General features: G+C 34.5%; 1 protein-coding gene across 8 annotated transcripts in view; it reads right to left on the reverse strand.

The window, feature by feature from the left end:
* Positions 1-22,439, reverse strand: part of CNOT4 (CCR4-NOT transcription complex subunit 4) — an 82,454-nt gene that overhangs the window by 1,421 nt on the left and 58,594 nt on the right. For 5 of the 8 annotated variants that reach the window (XM_081958263.1, XM_081958266.1, XM_081958265.1 and 2 more), the window contains 3 exons: positions 21,791-22,040; positions 19,166-19,663; positions 511-723 (listed from right to left, as the gene is read on the reverse strand). In XM_081958263.1, coding sequence (XP_081814389.1) covers positions 511-723; positions 19,166-19,663; positions 21,791-22,040 — 961 coding nt within the window. The remainder of the gene's footprint in view (positions 1-510; positions 724-19,165; positions 19,664-21,790; positions 22,041-22,439) is intronic. The other 3 variants (XM_081958269.1, XM_081958268.1, XM_081958267.1) reach the window with 1 other exon arrangement.

Below are 22,439 nucleotides of genomic sequence, written 5' to 3' on the forward strand. Positions count from 1 at the left end.
TATGAATACAGTTTTTCAAACACAAATGAAGCTGAGTTTTCCTGGGGAGCATTTGTCCCTTAAGATGATTTTTCACCATGCCCAGACATTTTTCCATAATAACATACAATTATTTCCTTTTCTACCTTTCCAAATAATAACCATTACTAGGAAAACAGCCTTATAAAGAGAGCTTTATAAACAGTGGAGTATGTCCCTTTTTAATGAAAAAAGTAATCCAGTTAAAATCCGGTAGCATAGAAACTGTATTGCACAGAAAAACATGCCATCATGTTGATGTGGGAACTGACAGAAACTTCAGATATGCTAAGAAAGACGCCAGGCATGCAAAAGAAAAGACTGTGGGGTACAAATATTTATTTGTTCTAAGATTTCTGGGCCTCTTGAAAGTTGATAGATGGAAGCTGGAAGAGACCACCGCATTTTTTCCAAAAAAGGTGTATTGATTAATTTGTGCCAAATATGCACTTGATCATTGTCAATGGAGCTGAATGAGCGAGAAATTGTTACCTGTGATGATTGCGGGGTCCATCCAGCTCCCAGGGCTGTCCCAATTCAGGCTGTCGGTTGTGGCAGTGTTGGACGTTGGTACACTGTGGTTGGCGTTGGAGGGGGAAGTAGCATTGGGCAGTCCACCAAAGTTGATGTTAATGTTCGGTAGAAGTGCCCTTAGCCCGTCCTGCCATTCCTTCATATTTAAACTCTCTACAGAACTGTTGTTGTCTGGGAGATTTATCAACAAAAAAAGAAAAAAGAAAATGAAAGATAGAAAATAAAAAGCTGAAGTTAGAAACAGATGCTGTTTTTGGTGAAAGATGGTGGCTCTCTAAGCATTTACAACTGTTTGCTATCAAAAGAATGGGACGATGATAGAGATGAAGCTTCAGTGTTGAGCTGCTGTAGAATTTAGAATTATTTAAACATCTAATGGCGAAAAAACAAAATGTTTCCCAATTAAATCTGGGCAGAAAGTCAACAGTTAAACAAAAGAATGAATCTTCCATTACTAGCAAGAAAAAAAAATCACATCTTTTATATGAAAGCAGCCTTATTGATAAATTTGTCTGCTTTGCTAAATGGTAGGGGTATTTAACAGTTCCCTACACAAAGAAGATACAAGCAAGATTATAGAATCCTCACCAGAATTACCGCTATAAAACCCTTCCAAATCTACCTTTTTTAAAAAAAGAAAATGTACTAAATACTGAAAGTGAGAACAGCCTGCTTTGTCTAAAAGAATGAAGAGAGAAGGACATTCTAACATTTAAAGAAAGAATTAACAATATCTAAAGTGGAAGACCAAATGCATTACCATACTAATCTGCAAAGCTACTTTTTAAAGAAGACAAGTTTAGTGGTTATTTTCCTGATACGTAACAGGAAACAATTTGATTTTTAATCTCTGAACTTCTCTCAAATATAAATTTAGAAAATACCCCATCACATGTGGCAACAATCACTTGATTAGGTAGTATTGTATTTAAAATGGATTTGCCATAGTTATAGGAAAAAATCTTTTCAAATCTTTTAGATTCAAAAATCTAATCAAGAAATGGAATGTCTACATCTTAAGGCAGTATGCCTTCTCCGGGGAAATCCCATAGGTATTCTCAGGGGACAATCAGAGGACCAACCTCAAGAGTCATGTAGCTAGCCAGTGACTACCAAAATATTTCATTTCTAGAACCGAAACAATGTGCTTTATTGTGTCCTTCACAAAACAAAATATCATCCTTCTATTTTGACCATAGATTCAGGGACTGATTCAATAAGTCTGTGTTCAACATATTCAATATAAATCTGAATTATGTAATTCCACTCATTGCATTTCAAAAGTACAGACCAAAAAGACTAGAAAAGAAGGAGATCAGATTAGCGCCGCAGAATGATCTCTGATTCAGTTTACATATCCATGTATTAACTTGTCCTTCATTACTTTTTTTATAGAAGGAAATTGAATTACTTAAGATGTCTTCAATTAAGATTTATTCCAATACCCAGCCCAAAACACTGTTGTATCTTTATCACAAATTTACACAGTGAGAATGAAAACCATATAGTTATACATCTAGTATTTTGCAGTAAGTCACTGCTATTAAACATCTGAACAAAAATATTGCTGTTACCAATACATGAATAGTTTTTTGATAGTTGAAGCTTTCTCAAGCTGATTAAACCTTCTCAAGAATTATTGAAAAAATCAAGATATGACGGTAAACAGATCCTATAATAGAGATGTCTACTCTTCAATACTAGCTAGATATATCTGCAACTTCACTTTCCTGTACTTATTTTTTTACTTATTATAAATTGAGCAATGGGGAAATCAGAAATTTCAGTAGGATTAAAACCACTTAAATCCAGAAATTATAGCCAATATTTTTAATTATAGTTTGTTCAGTTTAATTCTAAGTAATTATGATTTATATTACCTAGAATCTTTTATTTACTGACATACACTATGTTTAATATGCTTTTATTTACAAATATTTTGTATTAATATTCCTTTTAATTTTGTCATAAAAAGATACTTAAGTGAAAGCCAATTAATTTGAAGTCAATATTGTTCTTAAAAATTAGTTCTTTCAAGTGTTGTTTATTTCCCCTTAGTACTTTGAAATTTAGAATGACCTCCCTTTAATGCTGTGCTTCAACAGCATTAAAAAAAGATTTTTCTTAAAAAAATCATCATCATTATTTGTAGCCTATGACCAAACATATAGTTTCCCCACCCAGTAGGTAAAAAACTGTAATGTTAGGAAGGAGATCTGTATTAAAATACATTTTATAATTATCACTGAGCACACACAATATTCAAAGGTTTTTGAGAGAAAAATGTCAGTAGGTCACTATGTTTAGATTCTTTGGTACTTCATATATATATTTATTAGGATTGTAATTATTTCTGGAGATTCTAAAGATCCCTTGATAAAAGCATATTCTTGCCCCCAGCTATTAATACAATTGTCTAGTAGTTATTTGCTGTGTTCACTAATTAAAAAGCTGTTCTTGACTTATAATAGTATGTTTAGTGTATCCAAAAATAGTAGACATAAAATATGTCTAGTCTTAAATCTTTTTAAAGAAACTGTTAACTGTTAAGACACATACTTGAAATAAATAAACAGTACTGAAAATAATTGGGCTATTATTACCATACTGGAAATTGAAGGTGTATGTTATATATATAGTTAAGTAGCAATATATCATTTTCTTTGTAAATAGAAAAGTGGAGGCAAGAAAAGCACTTCAATGGAAAAACTGTTTTTAATAGGAAGCAAATGAATAACGAAAATGTAAACATAGCTAATGTTTTGCTATATTTTAAACTGAACATGCGACATTTAAATAAGAAATTCATATTTTAAAAATGAAAAAGTATCAGTATACTAGAATATGTTTATGAAATCATTTATTAAGTATAAATCCTTGAACTTGTCAAAAACAGTTCTTCTAGAACCTTTTAAGAAATTGGTTTAGTAAATTGATTATCATTAATAGAAACATTTATATTTATTGTTATATGAACAATCTATGCTAATAATTTAACAAGCATTAAGTTTCCTTTACATTTCTACAAAAATCTTGCAAACAATCTGCACGGAAATACTAAATCTGCCAAATTTAAATACAACGTAGCTCAATTTTTGACATGCTAGCTAAATCCAAATAAGGCTTTCTTTCAGACATCTTGAGAATAGTAGTGTTAATAAAGTGGTCTATGAATTTATTATGGGAATATTTTCCTACACATTATTAACTAAAGGCTAGTAAAATCGACAAGCAAACTAATTCTCATGACAGATGAATTCATAACAAGTAATGTTTCATGGTTGTTCTATAAATGTTCTATAAACATTAGATAAAGGTAAAGGATCCCCTCGCATATATGTGCTAGTCATTCCCTATTCTAGGGGGCGGTGCTCATCTCCGTTTCAAAGCCGAAAAGCCAGCGTTTTCCGAAGACATCTCCGTGGTCATGTGGCTGGCATGACTAAACGCCGAAGGCGCACGGAACAGTTACCTTCCCACCAAAGGTGGCTCCTATTTTTCTACTTGCATTTTTACATGCTTTCGAACTGCTAGGTTGGCAGAAGCTGGGACAAGTAACAGAAGCTCACTCCGTTATGCGGTGCTAGGGATTCGAACTGCCGACCTTTCTGATCGACAAGCTCAGCGTCTTAGCCACTGAGCCACTGCGTCCCTTACCTATAAACATTAAAATAAAAGAATTAGATTTTCATACATTCATTCTACATTATTGAAATTATAAGATACAGGTGCAATGAAGTCCCCTTAAAGCCCTCATCACAGAAATCATGGTAGTCCTTGATTTACAACCACAACTAAGCCCAAAATTTCTATTGTTAAGCAAGACAAATGTTAAGTGAACTTTGCCTCATTTTATGATCTTTCTTGCCAGTTGTTAAGTGAATCACTCCAGTTCTTAAATTAATTAAATCTGGCTTCCCCATTGCTTGTCAGAAAGTCGCATGACCCTGGGAATCTATAATTATTATAAATAACCCTGGGAATCTGTAATCATTGCAGATCACATGACCTTGGGAATCTGTAATCATTATAAATACATTCCAGTTGCCAAGTGTTTAAATTTTAATCACGTGACAATGGGGATATGGTTGTGAGTGTGAAAGAGAGTTTAAGTCACTTTTTCAGTGCCTTTGTAACTTTGAATGGCCACTAAACAAATGGTTGTAAGTCGAGAACTACCTATATCCTTGATCCTTTGAATCAAAAAGAGAAAGAGAAAAAAACTAAACATTTCCTAAAAACATTTCTTATTGTGGCATCAGTTTAGGCTTGACTAAAAAATTGGACAAGTTATTCCTCTTTTGGCAACTAAGTAGATACAACAGTTAAACATTCAAGTTTTGTTACGCTTCTGAAGTCTACATGGCCATAATTATACAGTTATCCCAGCAACAGTGTAGAATATAACAACTACATACAGTATTTTTCACCGAAAGAGGGGGGAGAGGGATTAAACATCTATGCGTAGAAATATATTTGTATATAAATGTACCAGAAAAGTACCAGAGCTAATTAGCTGACATTAATTCTAAATTCACTTAGAGATTGTTCAGGGCATAACTGATTACTTGAAAACTTTTCTTTATTAACCATATGTGATAGAACACAGTATCTTCAAGCTCCTAAGGACCAGTTTAATGATCTGAAAATCTAGAATAGGCATGTAGCAGTGGTGGGTTCCGGCTCCCGTTGCAACCGGTACGCTGCGATGGGGCCAGGCGCCCACCATGTGCACACGTGCAGCGCTTGCATGCGTACCTACCGCCCACGATGCTCCAGCTGTTCGGCAGAGTGTCACGCAGGCGCCGTACACCCCATGCATGTGCGCAAATGCCCCAGTTGGCTCAAACAGATGTAAGGAGAGCGGGCAGGCGGATGGGCCCTCCAGAGCACTGTACTGGAACGGTACCTGGTGCTCCCAGCAGGCACCGGTACACCTGTACCGGGGCGTACCGGTCGTATCCCACTATTGGCATGTAGATTCCTAATTCAGGTTCCCTCCAAACAAGAGGGGAGGAAAACTCCTACGTAAAACTAGGTGTCAGAGAGAAAAGTCCAGTTTGTATGTTTAGATTCCTTCTTCACAAGGAACATTTTATCATCGATCATCAAACATTTGTGCCAACAATCTTGTGATGTTACCCAAACATTATCGTTATGATTATATATTAGATTGATTATATTACATTACATTGATTGTACGTTATACATATATACACACATCAGATACTCAGAATAGCTATTTTCCCTAGCAACAGTTGGACAAGATCAGCAAAAAGAAATCAGCATTGAGTACCTTCAGTGAGGTAATCACTATTTTAATCTCTCCAATGACTTTAATTTAGTATCATACAGAAGGTGCCCACACAGAATACAATGGTGAAAATTAAATGGATAGCCCATTACATATACCAAGTGATTCTTTAACCATTATGTGTTTCACCATTTTTTAAGAAGTGAGTTTTCTATAGTCAAAGGTTGAATCTTGCACAGGCATGTTTTTTTCTTTCTTTCTGCTCAATACATAAGGAGCTTCAAATTATTGTTAGAAGCAACCAAACTGTCACATAAACTTCCTTCTTTGTCTGAGGGAATATGCTAGCTTAAATTCCAGTTAAAACTTAGGATATTTCCTTTTGGTGAGATGAAGAGTTATACAAACCTGAATAATAAATAATGAATAAATATTTTAGTATTCCTGACTACCTAATGAGTTGCTTTACGGCAGATTGGGCAATTTATAATCTGAAACCCTCAGAATAACCTGCCATTGCCATACACATGAACACATATGTGAATAAATCATCAGCTCGAATCAGCCCATTATAGGACAGAAATATCCTCACAATGATTATAGCCTGTAGTTTACCAAGGTGGATTAGTGCCATTTGATAATCTGATATGTTTAAAAACTTTCCAGTCTTGAATGAGAACAGGCCCCAAATCATCCATGCAACCAGCTTCTGCAATTACAGAAGGACCAGCATCTGAGTCTCCCTGCTCCTAGTCCAGTGATCTAGTCCACTCTGTACTGGTTATTTCTTTATGTGTGTATTATATTCATATATGTGTGTATACACACATACAACCATAAACTAACCCCAAAGAATGCAGCATTTTCCGCAGCACAACAGACATAACCTCTCTTAAGCTGCCAGATTGATTTTCTTTTTAACTGCAGACCCTATGAGGAAAAAGATTGCCTATAACTTGATTTCCTAATAGATTACAATGGCATACAAAATGTAAGCGTCTTTAGATTTATTTGGCAATGTGTAAGATTAGAAAGACTATTTATACATGTTATAAAATTATGTTATATTAGTAATATTGTAGCAAAATCTGGGATTAATATTTTTAACTTATTCTTGTATATTGGTATGTTTCCATAAATCAATACAATTTTGGGCATATTTTAATATCAAGTTCAAAATTGTCTTCAATAATGCAGTCTGTAAGAGTTCATTTTATGTTCTCCCTTTGTAGCTTTCAGAGTACTCTGGAACTATAAATGCACAATTACCAACTCCACCACTCCTCTGTAGGTTAGTCAAGCCAACTTCTACAAAAGAGGAAAACACAACCCATCAGCCATGAAAACATTCGGACATTCTCCCTTCTCTTGTGAAAACAAGACTCTCCCAGAAAGTAGAAAAAAACATTTTCAAGCTATACATGATCTAAGCAAATGATCTGTAATTATTTTATATTTCTGTAAAAATTCATCATTACATGGGGGAAGGGTTTCAGAATATTAAAATATGTTAATTATTTTCACAATATTTCTTAAAGGACACTTCATAATCTAATTTTTACTTTTTTTAAACTGTTAGTCAAAAACATATATTAGAAAGAAGCATATTATCTGATTTTTTTCCAATCCATTCTGCTAATGAGATGGAATTAAGGTTAAATTAAGAGATCTAATAACTACATCTAATAACTTGGGGATTCTTCTAGACTCAACACCTACTCAAAGAGCAGATGGCAGTCATGGCTATTAGGGTGTTTGCACACCTTCATGTTGTGCACCAATTGCTTTTTGTTACTACATCAGGAGGTTCTGCTCAGTCATTCATGTCCTGGTAACCTCCCAAAAGGATTATAGCAATGTGTTTTACGTGGGGCTCCCCTTGAAGAATACCCAGAAGCTTCAGCTAGTAAAGAATGCAGTGACCTGAGAACTTATGTGTGCCCATGGAATATGTTACATCTTTGCTCTGTGAGCTGCATTTAGTTGCCAGTTTTCTGCCAGGTCCAATTCAAAGTGCTGGTTTTCAACTGTAAAGCTCCTAATGGCATGGGGTTTGGTCATTTGAAGGACTGCTTCTTCCCAATTACATAATTCCCATCAGATCCAGCAAAGAGATACACTGCAAGTCCTGTCCACTAAAGAGCTACATCTTGTAAGATGCCAGACATGGGGTTGCTCTTGCATAGCGCCCACCTTATGAAACATCATTCCCCTGAAGTTAGATTGGCTTCATCCCTGTTAACCTTTCACAAGTTCCCCATGATTTAGCTGTGCCATTAGGTTCTGTGGCCCTAAGGGAATGGTGAGTTGTTGAGCTGGTCTTGCTATTGTTAATATCTGTGATTCTCTCCTTGACTTTTAAAAATTGGAATAATTATTTTATTGTTTTTAAACTTCTATTGTGTAACAGGAGGTCACATTTTGTCAGATGAGTAGTTATATAAATATGATGAATAATTACTCACGAAAAGAGCAAGGACAAAACAAAAAGGCAATGAATAAAATTTTGAACTATTACTTATTCTTTTGGCATGTATCTAATAATGACAAAAATACCTTCCTATGTTCACTACAATTAAATCAATTGAAGATGATTAAGCACCTAATGACATCACAGGCTAATTAATTGAACTGATCTAAAAACATAATTGCTTTAAATTTTATAAACGTTCTAAAAATGCAGTCTATATCTCTTCCTGAATGCTAAAAAATATGCATGTGTTATGATGACTAAGAAAAAATCATTTTTCAGAAAAATGATGATTGCTAATTAATTTCAACTGAGGTTTCCTGATAACTTGCTGTAAACAGTCTATATTTCCTGCTAGTTGGCTTGCCTGCCTAATTAACTGGCTTGTCACCCAATTTTCTCCTGAAGGTCTTTGTGGCATACAAAAGCAAACATAGGAAAAAGAAAAACATAATAAGGACAATAAAACTCTAAACAATATTCCACTGGAAATGTGCTGCCAAAGGAGAAAATCATAGATTATGCTGTCCCAGATAAAAATGTAATTTTCTGAGTCATAGAGAGAGATATGTCATCTCATAGCACTATCTAGCACACAGTTTGTGCAATTAGACCATAAGCAGAGTTTTCTGTACAAGTGAAAAATACATGAACTGGTTCTTAACAAATCTTACAAAACATTCTGGAAAAAATTCTGCAGTGATGATGACAATTTTAAAGTGCTAAGATTTTATAAATTAAGCAGAACTGCAATAGAGGAAGGATAACAAAGGATCAATTAATTATGCTGAATGCAATTCTTTATATTCTTTATTATTCTTATAGCCCCAATGATGTTACCTAGTTGGGTAATGAAATATCTGCAAGAAAGCAACCAAATTCAGAGTGTACCAGAGATCCCACTGCTATTCTCTGTTTTATACACAATTGTCAACATGATAATAATATTGGTTGAAACTCTACAATGACTACCTATGTTACAGGTAGCTCTCAACTTACAACAGTTCATTTAATGACCTTCTGAAGCTACAATGGCACTGAAAAAAGTGACTATTGCCATTTTTCACTCTTACAATGGTTGCAGCATTCCCTTGGACATGAGATAAAAATTCAGACGCTTGGCAACTGACTCATATTTATGATGGTTGCAATGTCCTTGGGTCATGTAATCCATCTTTTGCAATCTACTGACAAGCAAAGTCAATGGGGAAGCCAGATTCACTTAACAAGTATGCCCAACAATCCACACTCTCCTAGAGAGAAGTTCCCTGAGGATGAGCTCCAGCATGAGTTCAAAAGCTTGGAAGGCTAAACCTCTGGTCCCAGTGACCAACCTAGATTGGTTCCTGCAATTTATTTATCTGCTATGTATCATTTAAGTATCACTTCCCAAGTTAATGTTAACGTTACTGGAAAATTATTCAAAAATCACACTACTGCAGATTTGTTTTTATTTATTTTTAGTAGGATTTGGCACAATCATCACCTTTACATCAGGTACATTTTGAGCTGAAGGAAATGACTCGTCCAAATGATAGAGAAAGGATCAAAATCTATCAATACTACTTGTAATGTCAAGGCATCTGGATTCCATGTTTTAAATAATGTGGAAGGTTTCAATTATAGCATTCATTTGAACATTTCCAGTTAGAAGGATTTCAGGTTTTTCACAGTCTTTATTTCACAGACATAAATAAGTAAAGGGAAAAAAAGCACAGCATTAAGAAAGTTGTTGCCATAAATGTACCAACAATATAAGGCTAATAAGTAATATTTTCCAAGTACATCAAAATAGTGCTTAGAAGGCCTCTATCCTTCCTGCATTTTGAAAAAGCCTTTTAAAAATATTTTAAGCATTTTTTAAAAAGTGTCCTTCAGTATTCCCAATTTCCATTCTCATCCCAAGGTCATTTACCAAATATAAAATCATGAACAATTTCATCACAGATGTACATAAAAGCACCTCAGAATTTCAAGATAGTTTGATATTAAAACATTTTTGCTCTATTGCCGTGAACGTGCAACAGTGATGGCTCTTTTTGACATTCCTAATGGATTGATAATTTGCATTCATTTTCCTTCTGAACTGTTCGGACACCTAACAAAAAAGTTATTTCCTAGGCAGCCTCTGAATTCTCTATCTGAATAAAGTGATAAGGACCTAAATGGTAAAAGACATCAACATCTAACATGATCAAGAAAATTGCTGTCTGTATTCTTCAGATGTGAAGTGAGAATTAAGGATGTCAATCCAATATATATGAATGGCACCAAAGTTAGCATATGCGTGTATACAAACATATGTATTAGTGCTATCTATCTGTATCAACTTTGTGTTTTAAAGCCTAGAATGAACCTGAGGGCAAGTATTAAAGGCAAATATTCCAAGAGCTACAGAAAAAAAGTCATGGAGATTTTTTTAAAAATCAAACTCTCTTTGCAGTATGAAGCTGGAGCTTAATATGGTGAAGGAAATGCTTTATCTATATGAGGCCTAACTTCAATATTTTTCATTCCCTCCAGCAGTACTTGCTAATATCAAAGGAAGTAAAACTGAACATTATGAGGCTTGGTTGGTAGGAAACATTAGGAGAAAACATTATCATATGTTTAATTCTATTGTACATTTTTGTGATAAAGAAGTAAGGCATTTTGACCTTACTCTAATGATAAGGCACCACTAAACAAAACCTTGGTGCTTTCTCTATTAAACTAAACCACACAACTAAAAAGAGAAATATTTCTTAAAAATCATCCAAACATCACCAAGACAAGATTAACATATCCCTTAAACTTTATATAAAAATTGGCTTTGTTTAGCAATTCACCCAGCACAGCTTATATTAATGCAACTGTAGGTTCCCACTGTAAGACACTAAAACCAACAATTTTACGATTTAATACTCTCAAATCCACGATCTGCAAACTCAGGTAAAATGAGTTATTTAATGCAAGCTATATCTATTACAAAGATGTGAGATACCCAATCTAAAAATAGCTAATGTTTGCTGTAAAAAACAGTGTGGAAGATATATTGGAAGCTGGTGTTCCCCAGGGCAAGAATGTTGGCTATATCAATAACTAATAAGTATGAAAAATACAAAGCAAGGTATTCATTAACCTCTGGATAAGGCAGGAGAAAGAAGTACCAGGTATAATCTGTAGAGAATATAAAAAGAAACTTCATCCTCATTTGGACAAAGGACAATCAACTGTCAAAAATAAAAAAAGTGTATTTAATCTAGTGTGCAATAAGAATTCTTAATAAGCTGGGCCAAATATGAACCAGCTAAAGGAAAGAACCTTGACACAGTGTAAGGGATGTGAAGTCAAGATTTTGTTTTGTCTATTGTGTCTCCTTGCGGTTTTGTGTTTCTCCTGATTCAAACTGAATGATTTCATATGCATTTTATTATTTGTACATTCTAAAGGCTATACTCTGTAAGCAAGTATGAGCAGGCAGCTTTAGTTCATTCAAAAACAAAACAAAATAAATCAAAAATATTCATCTTTTGGATGCTATAAATAACATTTAGAGCTTATACAGGTACTGGCATTTAACTGTTGTCAACCTGCTAAATGAACTTTAATATTTCTATTGATATGCAATTTTTTCAGAGCAATAAGTCTTATTAACATTTAGAGCCACATGCATCAATTGGCCACCAAATGATCTAGCAAATAAATACTTGCCCTAAGGATGAATGGTAGAAAATGAGTAAATGTGTGTTGGCTTTTAAACTGGAATTTTGCCTGTACTGAGCAATGTTTGAATGCTAGTTTTTGAAATTGTAAAAACATTAGTGAAATTATATACTTTAAAAAAGTATTGCCCTATAATTTTACATATTTATATAACACATAGTCAAAATCCCCTGCCTAGACAAAATAAGCAGATGAATATGCAAGTCTGATGCTGGCAATCTTCTCTGTTTAAATGATGACACTACATAATGTTCAGCATTATGTCAATGTAGTATCTAATACACCCCAGACCCTGAATATCTAATAATCACACTAGGCAACAAATTGCTTTCTGACAGTTAAAGAACAAATTTCGTTATATTTAAGTACAATGACAATAAAAATTATACTTATACTTATAGTGCCCTCTTTTAGAGTCAGTCATGATAAAGAAGTAATAAATTACATGTTGCCCAATATCTGCTAACATTCAAGCCTGCATATAGCTAATAGCTAAATAGACATATCCCAGGCTCAATGAGAAGTAAGAGCTAATGATTTATCCAACTTATATAATTACAGCTGCTGAAGATTACAGTATGGATTTGAATTATTGCTTTTTCTCTCCTACTTACAAATGGTAGGAAGCCAAACCAAGGTCATGGATTCTTGGGCAAGTAAAGGAAGATTTAAAAGACAAGTGTTCCCTCTGAAAAAATCCCAGTTGCATAAAATATATTTTCAGGCATTGCTCAAAGCATGGATTGAAAACATAAAGATCCTCCTCAAAAACAAATTACTTTTAAATGAATTTGAAACAGAATTATGTACTAATGAACAACATGTTATTGCTAAATTGTATAAACTTTTGTTGAAATATGAGACAAGAAAAACAAATGATACAATAGGTTAAAATGTTGGTTATAATAAACAAATGGACAAGTGGGAAATATGCGATTGAAAGGATTGAAATTTACATTATGTTCTAGTCATTTTTATAAAATTTATTTTTATAAAATAATGTATCATTGATATCTGTCATCTATAATATATAAAGGTATTTTGAATCACTGGAAATCATATTAAGGGACATTCTATCTTGTTTGGTGGACATATAAAAAAACCCCAAAACAAATATGTGAATTAATTCAGAAGATTCAGGATTCAGATTTTGCAGAGATGGCTAAATTAACTGCTTTGATCAGAGAAAAAAAAACAGTATTTACATTTACGGTTGCCTGGAAACCTTTTGTAGACTTTTCCATGAAACAGAAAAAACAACAACTATGGTTTGTGGCTTTGATGATTAGAAAAGAAATTGGATAATAAAAAAAGTTGAGGTTCTTTTGCGATTACAGTGTTAAGAGATACAGCACCATAGATTTCTAATACGTGTTTTGGAAATTTGTGTGAAATACAAGAATGCCACTTTTTACTTCTGAATATTGTGTGAAGTACAAAACTGCCAGCTTTCAGTTCTGAACATAGCTAAAGGGTCTGTTTAGTTACCATTCATAGATAGCCATTGATTATATCCCATCAATTTTGTGTCAACTCTTAGCAATCGTTTTTTCATGTCTCTAAACAGGATATCAAGTATGCAGACAGGTTTGGCAATAGCATTAAAACGGAGGGAAAAAATCTGATCTTCCTAAATCCCTGCAGAAATATTTTGATCAAATAGTACTTTTATTTAGCTTTAAAAAAAATTCACAGGAGAACTGGAGAAAAATAGACATCTTGGAAATAAAATGGGTAAAGAAAGAAAAAATACAGAAAAGAAAAAGGAAACCCACAAATTAATTAAGTAGGAAAACAATTGCTCAAAGTGAAAAAAAGTATACTGTTTATGTAGATTCATCCCTAAGAGTGACGAATCTGGAACTGTATGGACCAATAAAACCATATACCTAAAGTACACATTACTAAAAGTCAAATCAATAAAACAAATTTTAATTCACTTACTAAAATTAGTGAAATGTCACTTATGGTAATTAATATGAATTATTTTTTATTACTTTTCAAAAGTACTTTTCAAGTACTACTTGAAAAGTTTTTAACTGAGGTATGAATATGATGTAAAAGAGCATGCTAGGAGCTCATATAATCTGTAATTTTTTAAAAAAATTCTTTATATTGCAAATCTGTTGTTCCTATAGTTATTTATCCTAAAGTTCCTACTTTCAATATAATAAATTTTCCCAGATAGTAAATGAATTGTTACAAAAGATGAACTATAGGCCTCATGCTCCTTAATATGAATTTGATGAAGCATGTATTAGCAAATGAACAGCAGGAGAAGTTGTCACAGAACCACGCTAGATATATTATGGAATGTAACATTAGTTTTTTATGGTGAATTAGAACTAGTGATGCAAATGCCCTTAAAAACAGAATTAAATAGTCTATTGTCCAATTCTTCAAAGTTTCACCCTTTCTAGCGGAATTCAGCATAAATCCAAGGAGAATGAATTCTCTGGTGAACAAAAACACCCATGTCTAACCTGGAATAAATGTGTTCAAACGTACATTAATGGCATTAAACTGCAGTAGATTATACTACACTTTTTCCTCATCTTTTTTCAAAGAATCAAATCTGGCTAAATTGTCACTTTAACTGGAATCTAAGGTTGTACAATCTTGACGTAAACCTTTAAATCTGTAACATAAAGTTAACATTCTACAAGAAAAAGTGAATCTTTTTCTCTTGGTTAAAATAGGAACAGTTCTTAATGAACAGTAGTGAAAAAATAATTTTAGTTTTGCTTGCTTATTTTTTAAAAACCTGCACCTCTAACACTTTCCACTAGGAATAACAAAGAGATTGAAATACTTCTTAAATAGATTTGTATCTATTTAATCATATTTTATTGGTTTTTTAAAAAACAATAAAACACAAATTAAGGAATGAAAGTACAAACAAAAGAGGTTTGGAGTACTCCAGACAGGAGGAAAGAACATCACATTATTGAAATGCTAGAACACACCCTGATTCAGAAGTGGATACAACTCTAACAACTTCAAGGCTGACAGTCATCTCCCAATTATATCTTAGATAATACAAAACATAAAGCACTGCAGAAAACAATTACACGTAGTTTATTTGGGGAAAGACTAAACGTGTGGGAAAACAGCATATATACTGTATATTTGGGAAAGTGGCAAATGAAAGTATGGTTGTACAATGGACATAAAAATGCAGTTTTAAAATACAGAGTACATGTGAATTTATGTTGCTAAATGGATTTAGAATTATTCAAGCTTCTTAAATATAATACTTTTATTTTGAGGAATAATGGTCCAATAAATTCTGTAGGTCCAAATGAGAATCAATGAATATATAGAATTTTGCCCCATAAGAATACCTTTCTTCTAACTTTGCCTTTAATATTAATGGACGTGAGATATATCCCAGCTCAGGATTGAATATACCATTGGTGACACTGAGACATAGCCTATTTCACTCAGGCTGGTGTTCATTTTTTGGTACAGTCCTTCCTCCTAAATCATATTTCATTAGGACAGGGTTCTCATTAAAATCAGCAAACACTTTGTAACCATGAATCTTTTCTTTTTAATATTTATACAGATTCTGGATACTGGAATAAAATGCAGTAGATATAAAAAGTCTACACACCACATTGTCCTTGAGATGTAATTTTTTTAAAAATCAAGATAGATCGCTTCAGAATTTTTCCCCACAATTTAATTGAAAAACAATCTTTCGGGGGGGGGGGGGAATGAGAAAGTTACAATAACGTGGTTGCAGTAGTTTGCATATCCTCTTATAAATAGGGATATGAGTATGTTCAGATTAACTAATCATATTAAAAATGATATTAAATAGTAGTTAGTACATACCGTATTTTTCGGAATATAAGGCACACCTTTTTCCCTCAAAAAAGAGGGCTGAAAATATGGGTGCGTCTTATACACTGCATACAGCGTTTTTTGCCTCCCAAAACCCCACCCCTTCACCAAAATCGCCGTGCAGAGCCTTTAGTAGGCTTCCAGAATGCTCCTGGGGGCTGGGGAGGGCAGAAATGAGCGAAAAACAGGCTGTTTTTTGCTCAACTCCTCCCACCTGTCCCCAGGAGCACTCTATAAGCCTCCTAAAGGCCGTGCATGCCCTTTTCCACCCCCCAAAATGGGCCCATTTTTGTGAAAAATGGTCTTTTCCCTCGATTTTGGGCCTCTCACCCCCCCCAGGAGCACTCTACAAACCTCCTAAAGGCCATTCATGCCCTTTAAAAAAAGGGGGGGCCGTTTTTGGGAGGTCTTCTTCAAAAACTTGGTGCGTCTTATACTCCAGTGTGTCTTATACTCTGAAAAATATGGTACCTGGCACCAGTTAAAGTGACTCTGATCAAACTCACATAAAGTTCAGTCATTCTAGTCATAAGAGTTTTGTGACATTTTCTCAGTTGCCTCTTTTAGCAATAGCTGTGGTCTGCAAAGAGCTTACAAAGCATCAAAGGTTGCTTTGTAAGCTCTTTGTTGGAATTTATCAATCAGGACAAGGGTACAAAAAATTCCAAAGCATTGGATGTACCATGGAACACAGTGAAGACAGTCATCAACAAGTTGGGCAAATATGGCACAACAGTGACATTACCAAGAAGTGCATGAAAAAACAAGGAGAAAACTGATCTGACAGACTGCCAAGAAGCCTATGGTAGCATTAAAGGAGTTGCAGAGATTTCTGGTAAGTATTGTTATACACTACATGTAACAACGTCCTGTATTTTTCATATGTCTGAGTTGTGTGGTAGGATGACATGAAGCCTTTTGTTACAAAGAAAAATATCCAAGCCCAGCTACATTTTCCAAAACCTACATCTAGTCTGACAAATGCATGTGGGAAAATGTGTTATTGTCTGGAGAGACCAGGGTTGAATTTTTTGGCCATAATTCCCAAAGGTATATTTGGTGCAAAAAACATTGTGCATCACCAAAAGTACATTGTACCCACAATGAAGCATGGTAGTGGCAACATTGTGCTTTGACTTCAATTGGAACTTTAATCAAGGTGGAGAGAATTATGAATACTTCCAAGTATCAGTCAATTTTGGCACAAAACATTCAGGCCTCTGCTAAAATGCTGAAGGTGAAGAGGAATTTCACCTTTCAACACAATGACCCAATACCAAATCAACAAATGGATGGCTTCATCAGAAGATCAAAATTTTGGAAGTTTTACCAGTCAGAGCCCAGACCTCAATACAATTGAAAATCTATGGGGTGACCCAAAGAGGGCTGTGCACAGGAGATGCCCTTGTAATCTGGCAGTTTTGGAACACCTTTTCAAGGATTTTGCCCTTTACTTTGACAAAGATTCCCAAGGCAAGATGTGCCCTACTGAAAGGTGTGCTTCAACAATGTATTAGTTTAAGGGTGTGCATCTTTATAAAACCATGTTATTGTAAGGTTATATTGTTATTTTCTCCCTTAAAAGATTTCAGCTTGCTTTTCAATTGAATTGGACAGCTTATATGAGGACTCAGATTGTTGGGGGCAATATGCTGACTCTGTAACCACTTAGAGAAGGCTGTAGAAGCACCATGAAGCAGTAGATAAGTCTAAGTGCTATTGTTATTGCTATATATTAAATATTGAAAACATTCTGAAGTGATTTATTTTGGTGTGATTTTTTACATCTCAAAACCCTGGCATTTTAACAGGTGCATGTAGATGGTTTTATATGCACTGTCAATAACTGGTTTTTAAAAATGAGGCAGGCTAAAATCTGAAATTAAAGTACCAAAGAACTTGTAGACCAGGGGTGTCAAACTGGATGTCTTTGAGAGCCAGATCAGCATTTTAGTTCTCCAAGGGCCAGCCAACTGTGGTGGTGGTGGGGCAGTGCTGGAGGTCGTCCAGGCTGAAAACAGGGCGCAGGGGGCACAAATGGCTTCCCGTTCCCTGTTTTGGTTGCCAAAGGCACCACGGGCCAGTCCTGTACTATTTCAAGGCCGGCCCCGCAGCCCAGATTTAAGTACCCCTGTCGTAGACAAAGCAAGTGAAGACAAATATACTGGAAAATTGAAACTTTTGTAATGTTTCAATTACTAATAAAATGATATCAAGTAAAAATGTTAGCTTTCCTAGTTATTTTAAAATATTTATACAGAAAAATACCAAGACTTTCATGATAGTTTAGAAAAATAAAATATTATCTCCAAGTCATATTATTCCTAAGCCAGAATGTGATTGCTACCCACAAAATAACTTTTTTTAAAAAACATTATGAATTATGATTTAAAGATTCCCAAATTTTGTTCTGACTTCAACAAAATCATGATCTACCAATCATACTTCTTCGTGCATGTTAATTAGAATGTGCGCTACTTTCAACATTTTCACTGCAATTTGGAATGTAATAGATATACAAATAAAAATCTGCATAGTTAATTTTCTGGTTAAATGTCAAACTGAACAGTACAGACATTAGATACCATAATTACATTCATAAAGCATTCTGTACCCGTTGTTTCTGCCATCTCAACAATATTAGATCTCATTGTTCAGATGCTGAAAATGGTAAATGATAGGACTACTGATTTGCTATTATATTCTTCAGGTATAATGAGTAGGCCAGGGCAAATGTTTAGATGTTGAAATATACCTCAAACTATAAATAAAAATCAATTCTACAGCATTACTAAGAAGTCAAGGCAAATTATAAAACTTCCAAAATATTATTTATTGGACATGGAATACTCCACTTTTCTTATAAAGCTCATAATTAGAAGGCTAAATTCAAATGTAATATTTCTCTTCAGAAGTGTAAAAAGACATGTTCCCAGAATGCCAGTTATATCACTATTCAGTAGCAAACATCAAGTCATGGGCTAGAAGGCAGGCCTTCTCAGTAGTACCCACCACATTATGGAACATGCTCTACCCAACAGTAGAGTAAGCCTCCTTGTATTCTGGAAAATCATTTCATTTTAATATGAGTTTCACTTAGAGAGCAATTGCAGGTGACCCTCTTTCTGTATTTTGTAGACTTTAATGTTTTAAAAGGCTTGATGAAAACACTTTTCTCCAAGTTATGCACCACCTAGAATCTTTCTAATTAGGGTGGTCTACCAAATATTATAAATAAAATAATAATAAATAATTTCCCCCTCCCATTCTTTATTATCCTGATTTAGAAAGCTGAAGATATGACTCAAATGTATTGCCTGACTCAAGGCACTTACCTGCTATGGGAATCCCTCCTAGACCTGTGCTGTGTTGAGGTGGGAGATTTAAGTCCAAGAAATTACTATTTGAAGAGGGATTTGCTGTGTGGTTCAAGTGCATGATGTTATTGCGAGGGAAGGCCATCCAAGGATAGCGAGTTGCTTGGCCTGGAAAACTGAAGGAATTATAAACTGCTCGATGCTGTTGAAATTGTGGGAACCTCTGTGGCAAGACTGAAAATGTGCTATTGAGAGAATTGGCATTTGCGGGTGTAGCAGGATGCAGAAATCCAGATCCTGACCCTTTGGCAGTTGTAGTGTGTGAGGAAGGATTCTGAAGAGATGTTGGTGAAAGAGACGGTTGATCTTGAACTGACAGTTCCTTCTCAATCAGGTCTGCTAAGGCTTTGCGGGTGATATCAAAGGGATCAAATCCCAAGTCATCTTCTTGCTGTTTGGATGAACCAAATCCAAATGCTGCCTGCCAGTCTGTAGAGGAGGATACTGGGATAGTTTCTGAGGAGAGGAGAGATAAATGCCTTCTCAATCCACCTATATCAAATTATTTACAAGTTTTTTAAAATGTATTTTCTTACCCTTATTCCTATTGTGCATGAAAATCCTTAAATTTGGATTCAAACAGTATTTCTTTCTGTAACTCCCCCAAATGAAGAGAACTTTAGCATTTTTTGTCATTTGCTTAACCATAACATATTTAGTACAAAAACATACTTATTTAATTTCCATTGGCACTAGCAGGATTTAGTTTATGGTATATAGAATTATATTTGTAACATATTTAGAAACAAATGCAAGGCTAAACAGAGAGCAGGAAGATGGCTGTACAGGTAGTCATTTAACTATCACTTATTCAGCAACCATTCCAAGTCACAATGGAACTGTAAAAGGGGTTTATGACCAATGCAATTTGGGTGCTCAGCAAGTGGCTCACAATTACAATGTCACATCTTCCTGTTCTCTGTATATGGTCACGATCATCATTTCTGACTTTCACTGCTGGTCAATGGGTAACCTGATAGGAGGGTGCAAATGGTGATAACGTAATGTGGGATGCTACAACATTGTAGGATTTCTCTAATGATGACAATTGGGACTGCCAGAATTGCCATCATAAGTTGATGTGGTCGTGTAATGTCATGCTTTATGATCAGGTCGCTTATTGATGGCGTTCCTGATCCCAATTAACATCAATAAGCGAGGACCATCTCTATTTCCTGTCACATACATATAGGATAAATAAACCACTACTTAATATTATGTATAAGAGATTCTAAAAGTAAAATACACAGCAAATAAATCACCACGGCTGTTTCAGTTCTGATGAATTACGTAAATATATTATTTTAAATGAGATTAAAACAAAGAGTCTTTAAAGAATAAACAATTTACTGTTATATAAGACACAGTCCACTTCATCAAATGCAACTTGACTGTGATCTATCAATGTTTGGATGCTAATAAATTGGCAAGTCTTTATTGTGAGACTTTTTATTGTTTTCATGATAAAACACAAGTATTTTAAATTTGTTAAAGCAAATTGTTCATTTTTTTATTTCAGCCTCTAATGAACTACTGTATTAGGGGGTTAAATTTCAATAAAGGAACATTCTGAAGTCAGCTGTACCAGCTGAGGTTGTACAGACAATCCTTGATTTACAATTGAACCCAAAAAATTATGTTGCTAATCAAGACAGTTAAGTGAATTTTGTTCCATTTTATTATCGTTCTTACCACAGTTAATGAACCACTGCAGTTAAGTTAGTGACAGTTTTTAAGTGAATATGGCTTTCTCATTGCTTGTCACAAAAGGTGATCACATGATCCCAGACACTGCAACCATCAGGGTCAGTTGCCAAGTGGCCAAATTTTGCTCACATGACCATGGGGAAGCGGCAATGCTTATAAGTGTGAAAAAAAGCCATTTTTAGTGGCATTGTAACTTTGAACCATCACTAAACAATTGGTTGTAAGTCAAGGACTACCTGTATCCTGAAATCAATCCTCTAAGCTAATAAATGTAGGCATGTATTATATCAATTTGTGAATGTTGTTCATATAGAGCAGGGGTGTCAAACTGGCGGCCCGCGGCCAGATGCATCATGAGCAAGCCAGGCCCATCCCGTCTTTGCAAAGGCAAACATGTCACGATACGTCACGTGATGCAATTGAGTTTGACACCTGTAATATAGAGGCATGATTTCTCAAAGATTTATATTTAAATATATTAATGCCAGGTAAAAAAGCCTTTGATATATAAATTAAGTAAATTACTCTTTGTAATTATAAGGAAAATATTCTAATTCTGATGTTAAATTATACTGCATTTATGCAGTATAATTATGCATAAATATGTGAAATTTTATTTTAAGAAAGTATCTGTTAATGTTCATTTCTTTAATAAAGTTTATCATCACCCATACAGAAAATCTTTACAAAAGTATTACCATGGCTTTTAATACGTAATCATGATTTACTTTAAAAGTTAAAAGAAAGCCAAACTACTATTTCAAATTACAATGTGCAAATATTTATTAGTAATTATTCTTATACTACATATAGTTATTTATTTATCATATTTAGAAAAAAAAACCCAATCTCCCTCATAGAGAGACTCTATATTACCTGATGTGAAGAGACTCTGTGGCTCTGGTGCCATGGGCCAGTCACTAGACGTCTGTGGGGAGCTGGGAAATGGGGGGAGTCCACTTGGAATTGGGTTGGGATGCCGAAAGTTGTCTGAGAAGAGGGACTGTGACTCTGTTATAGCTCCTTCAAATGGAGAACGTGCACTGTGATTGGATGAATTAATTGGGATGACTGAATTGGATTTTGATAAACCAGGAGGTGGTGATGGTGTGTCGCTATTTGATATCTGAGAGGAAAAGGTCAGGCAAAATAAGATTAAGTTTTTAAAACTATGCTACAACTGTAAAATAAAATAAAAATCTTAGAGAGGATAATGTTATCAGCAGACTAGATAACCCGTGATCCATCGGATCATTGTTTCAGATATATTACTTAAACAGAGAAACGGAATGACCACAAGTGGGAAAAACAAAAACAAAAACAAAACAAGTGACTTCCAACTTCCTACTGGCTTCCTCATTGACTTTTCTTGGGAAACGGGCAGGGAATATTGGAAATGCACTGATGCAGTCACAACTTTGCCAAATTTCAATACCACAGCAAGGTCCTGGATTTTGGATGTATTCTGTAAGTTAGTCCATTTGAGGTATATAAATTCAAAAATTGTCCTATGATGCACTGTTTT

This window comes from Natrix helvetica (assembly GCF_964273705.1).
Source record: "Natrix helvetica genome assembly, chromosome: 6".
In the NCBI taxonomy this organism is placed as follows: Eukaryota; Metazoa; Chordata; class Lepidosauria; order Squamata; family Natricidae; genus Natrix; species Natrix helvetica.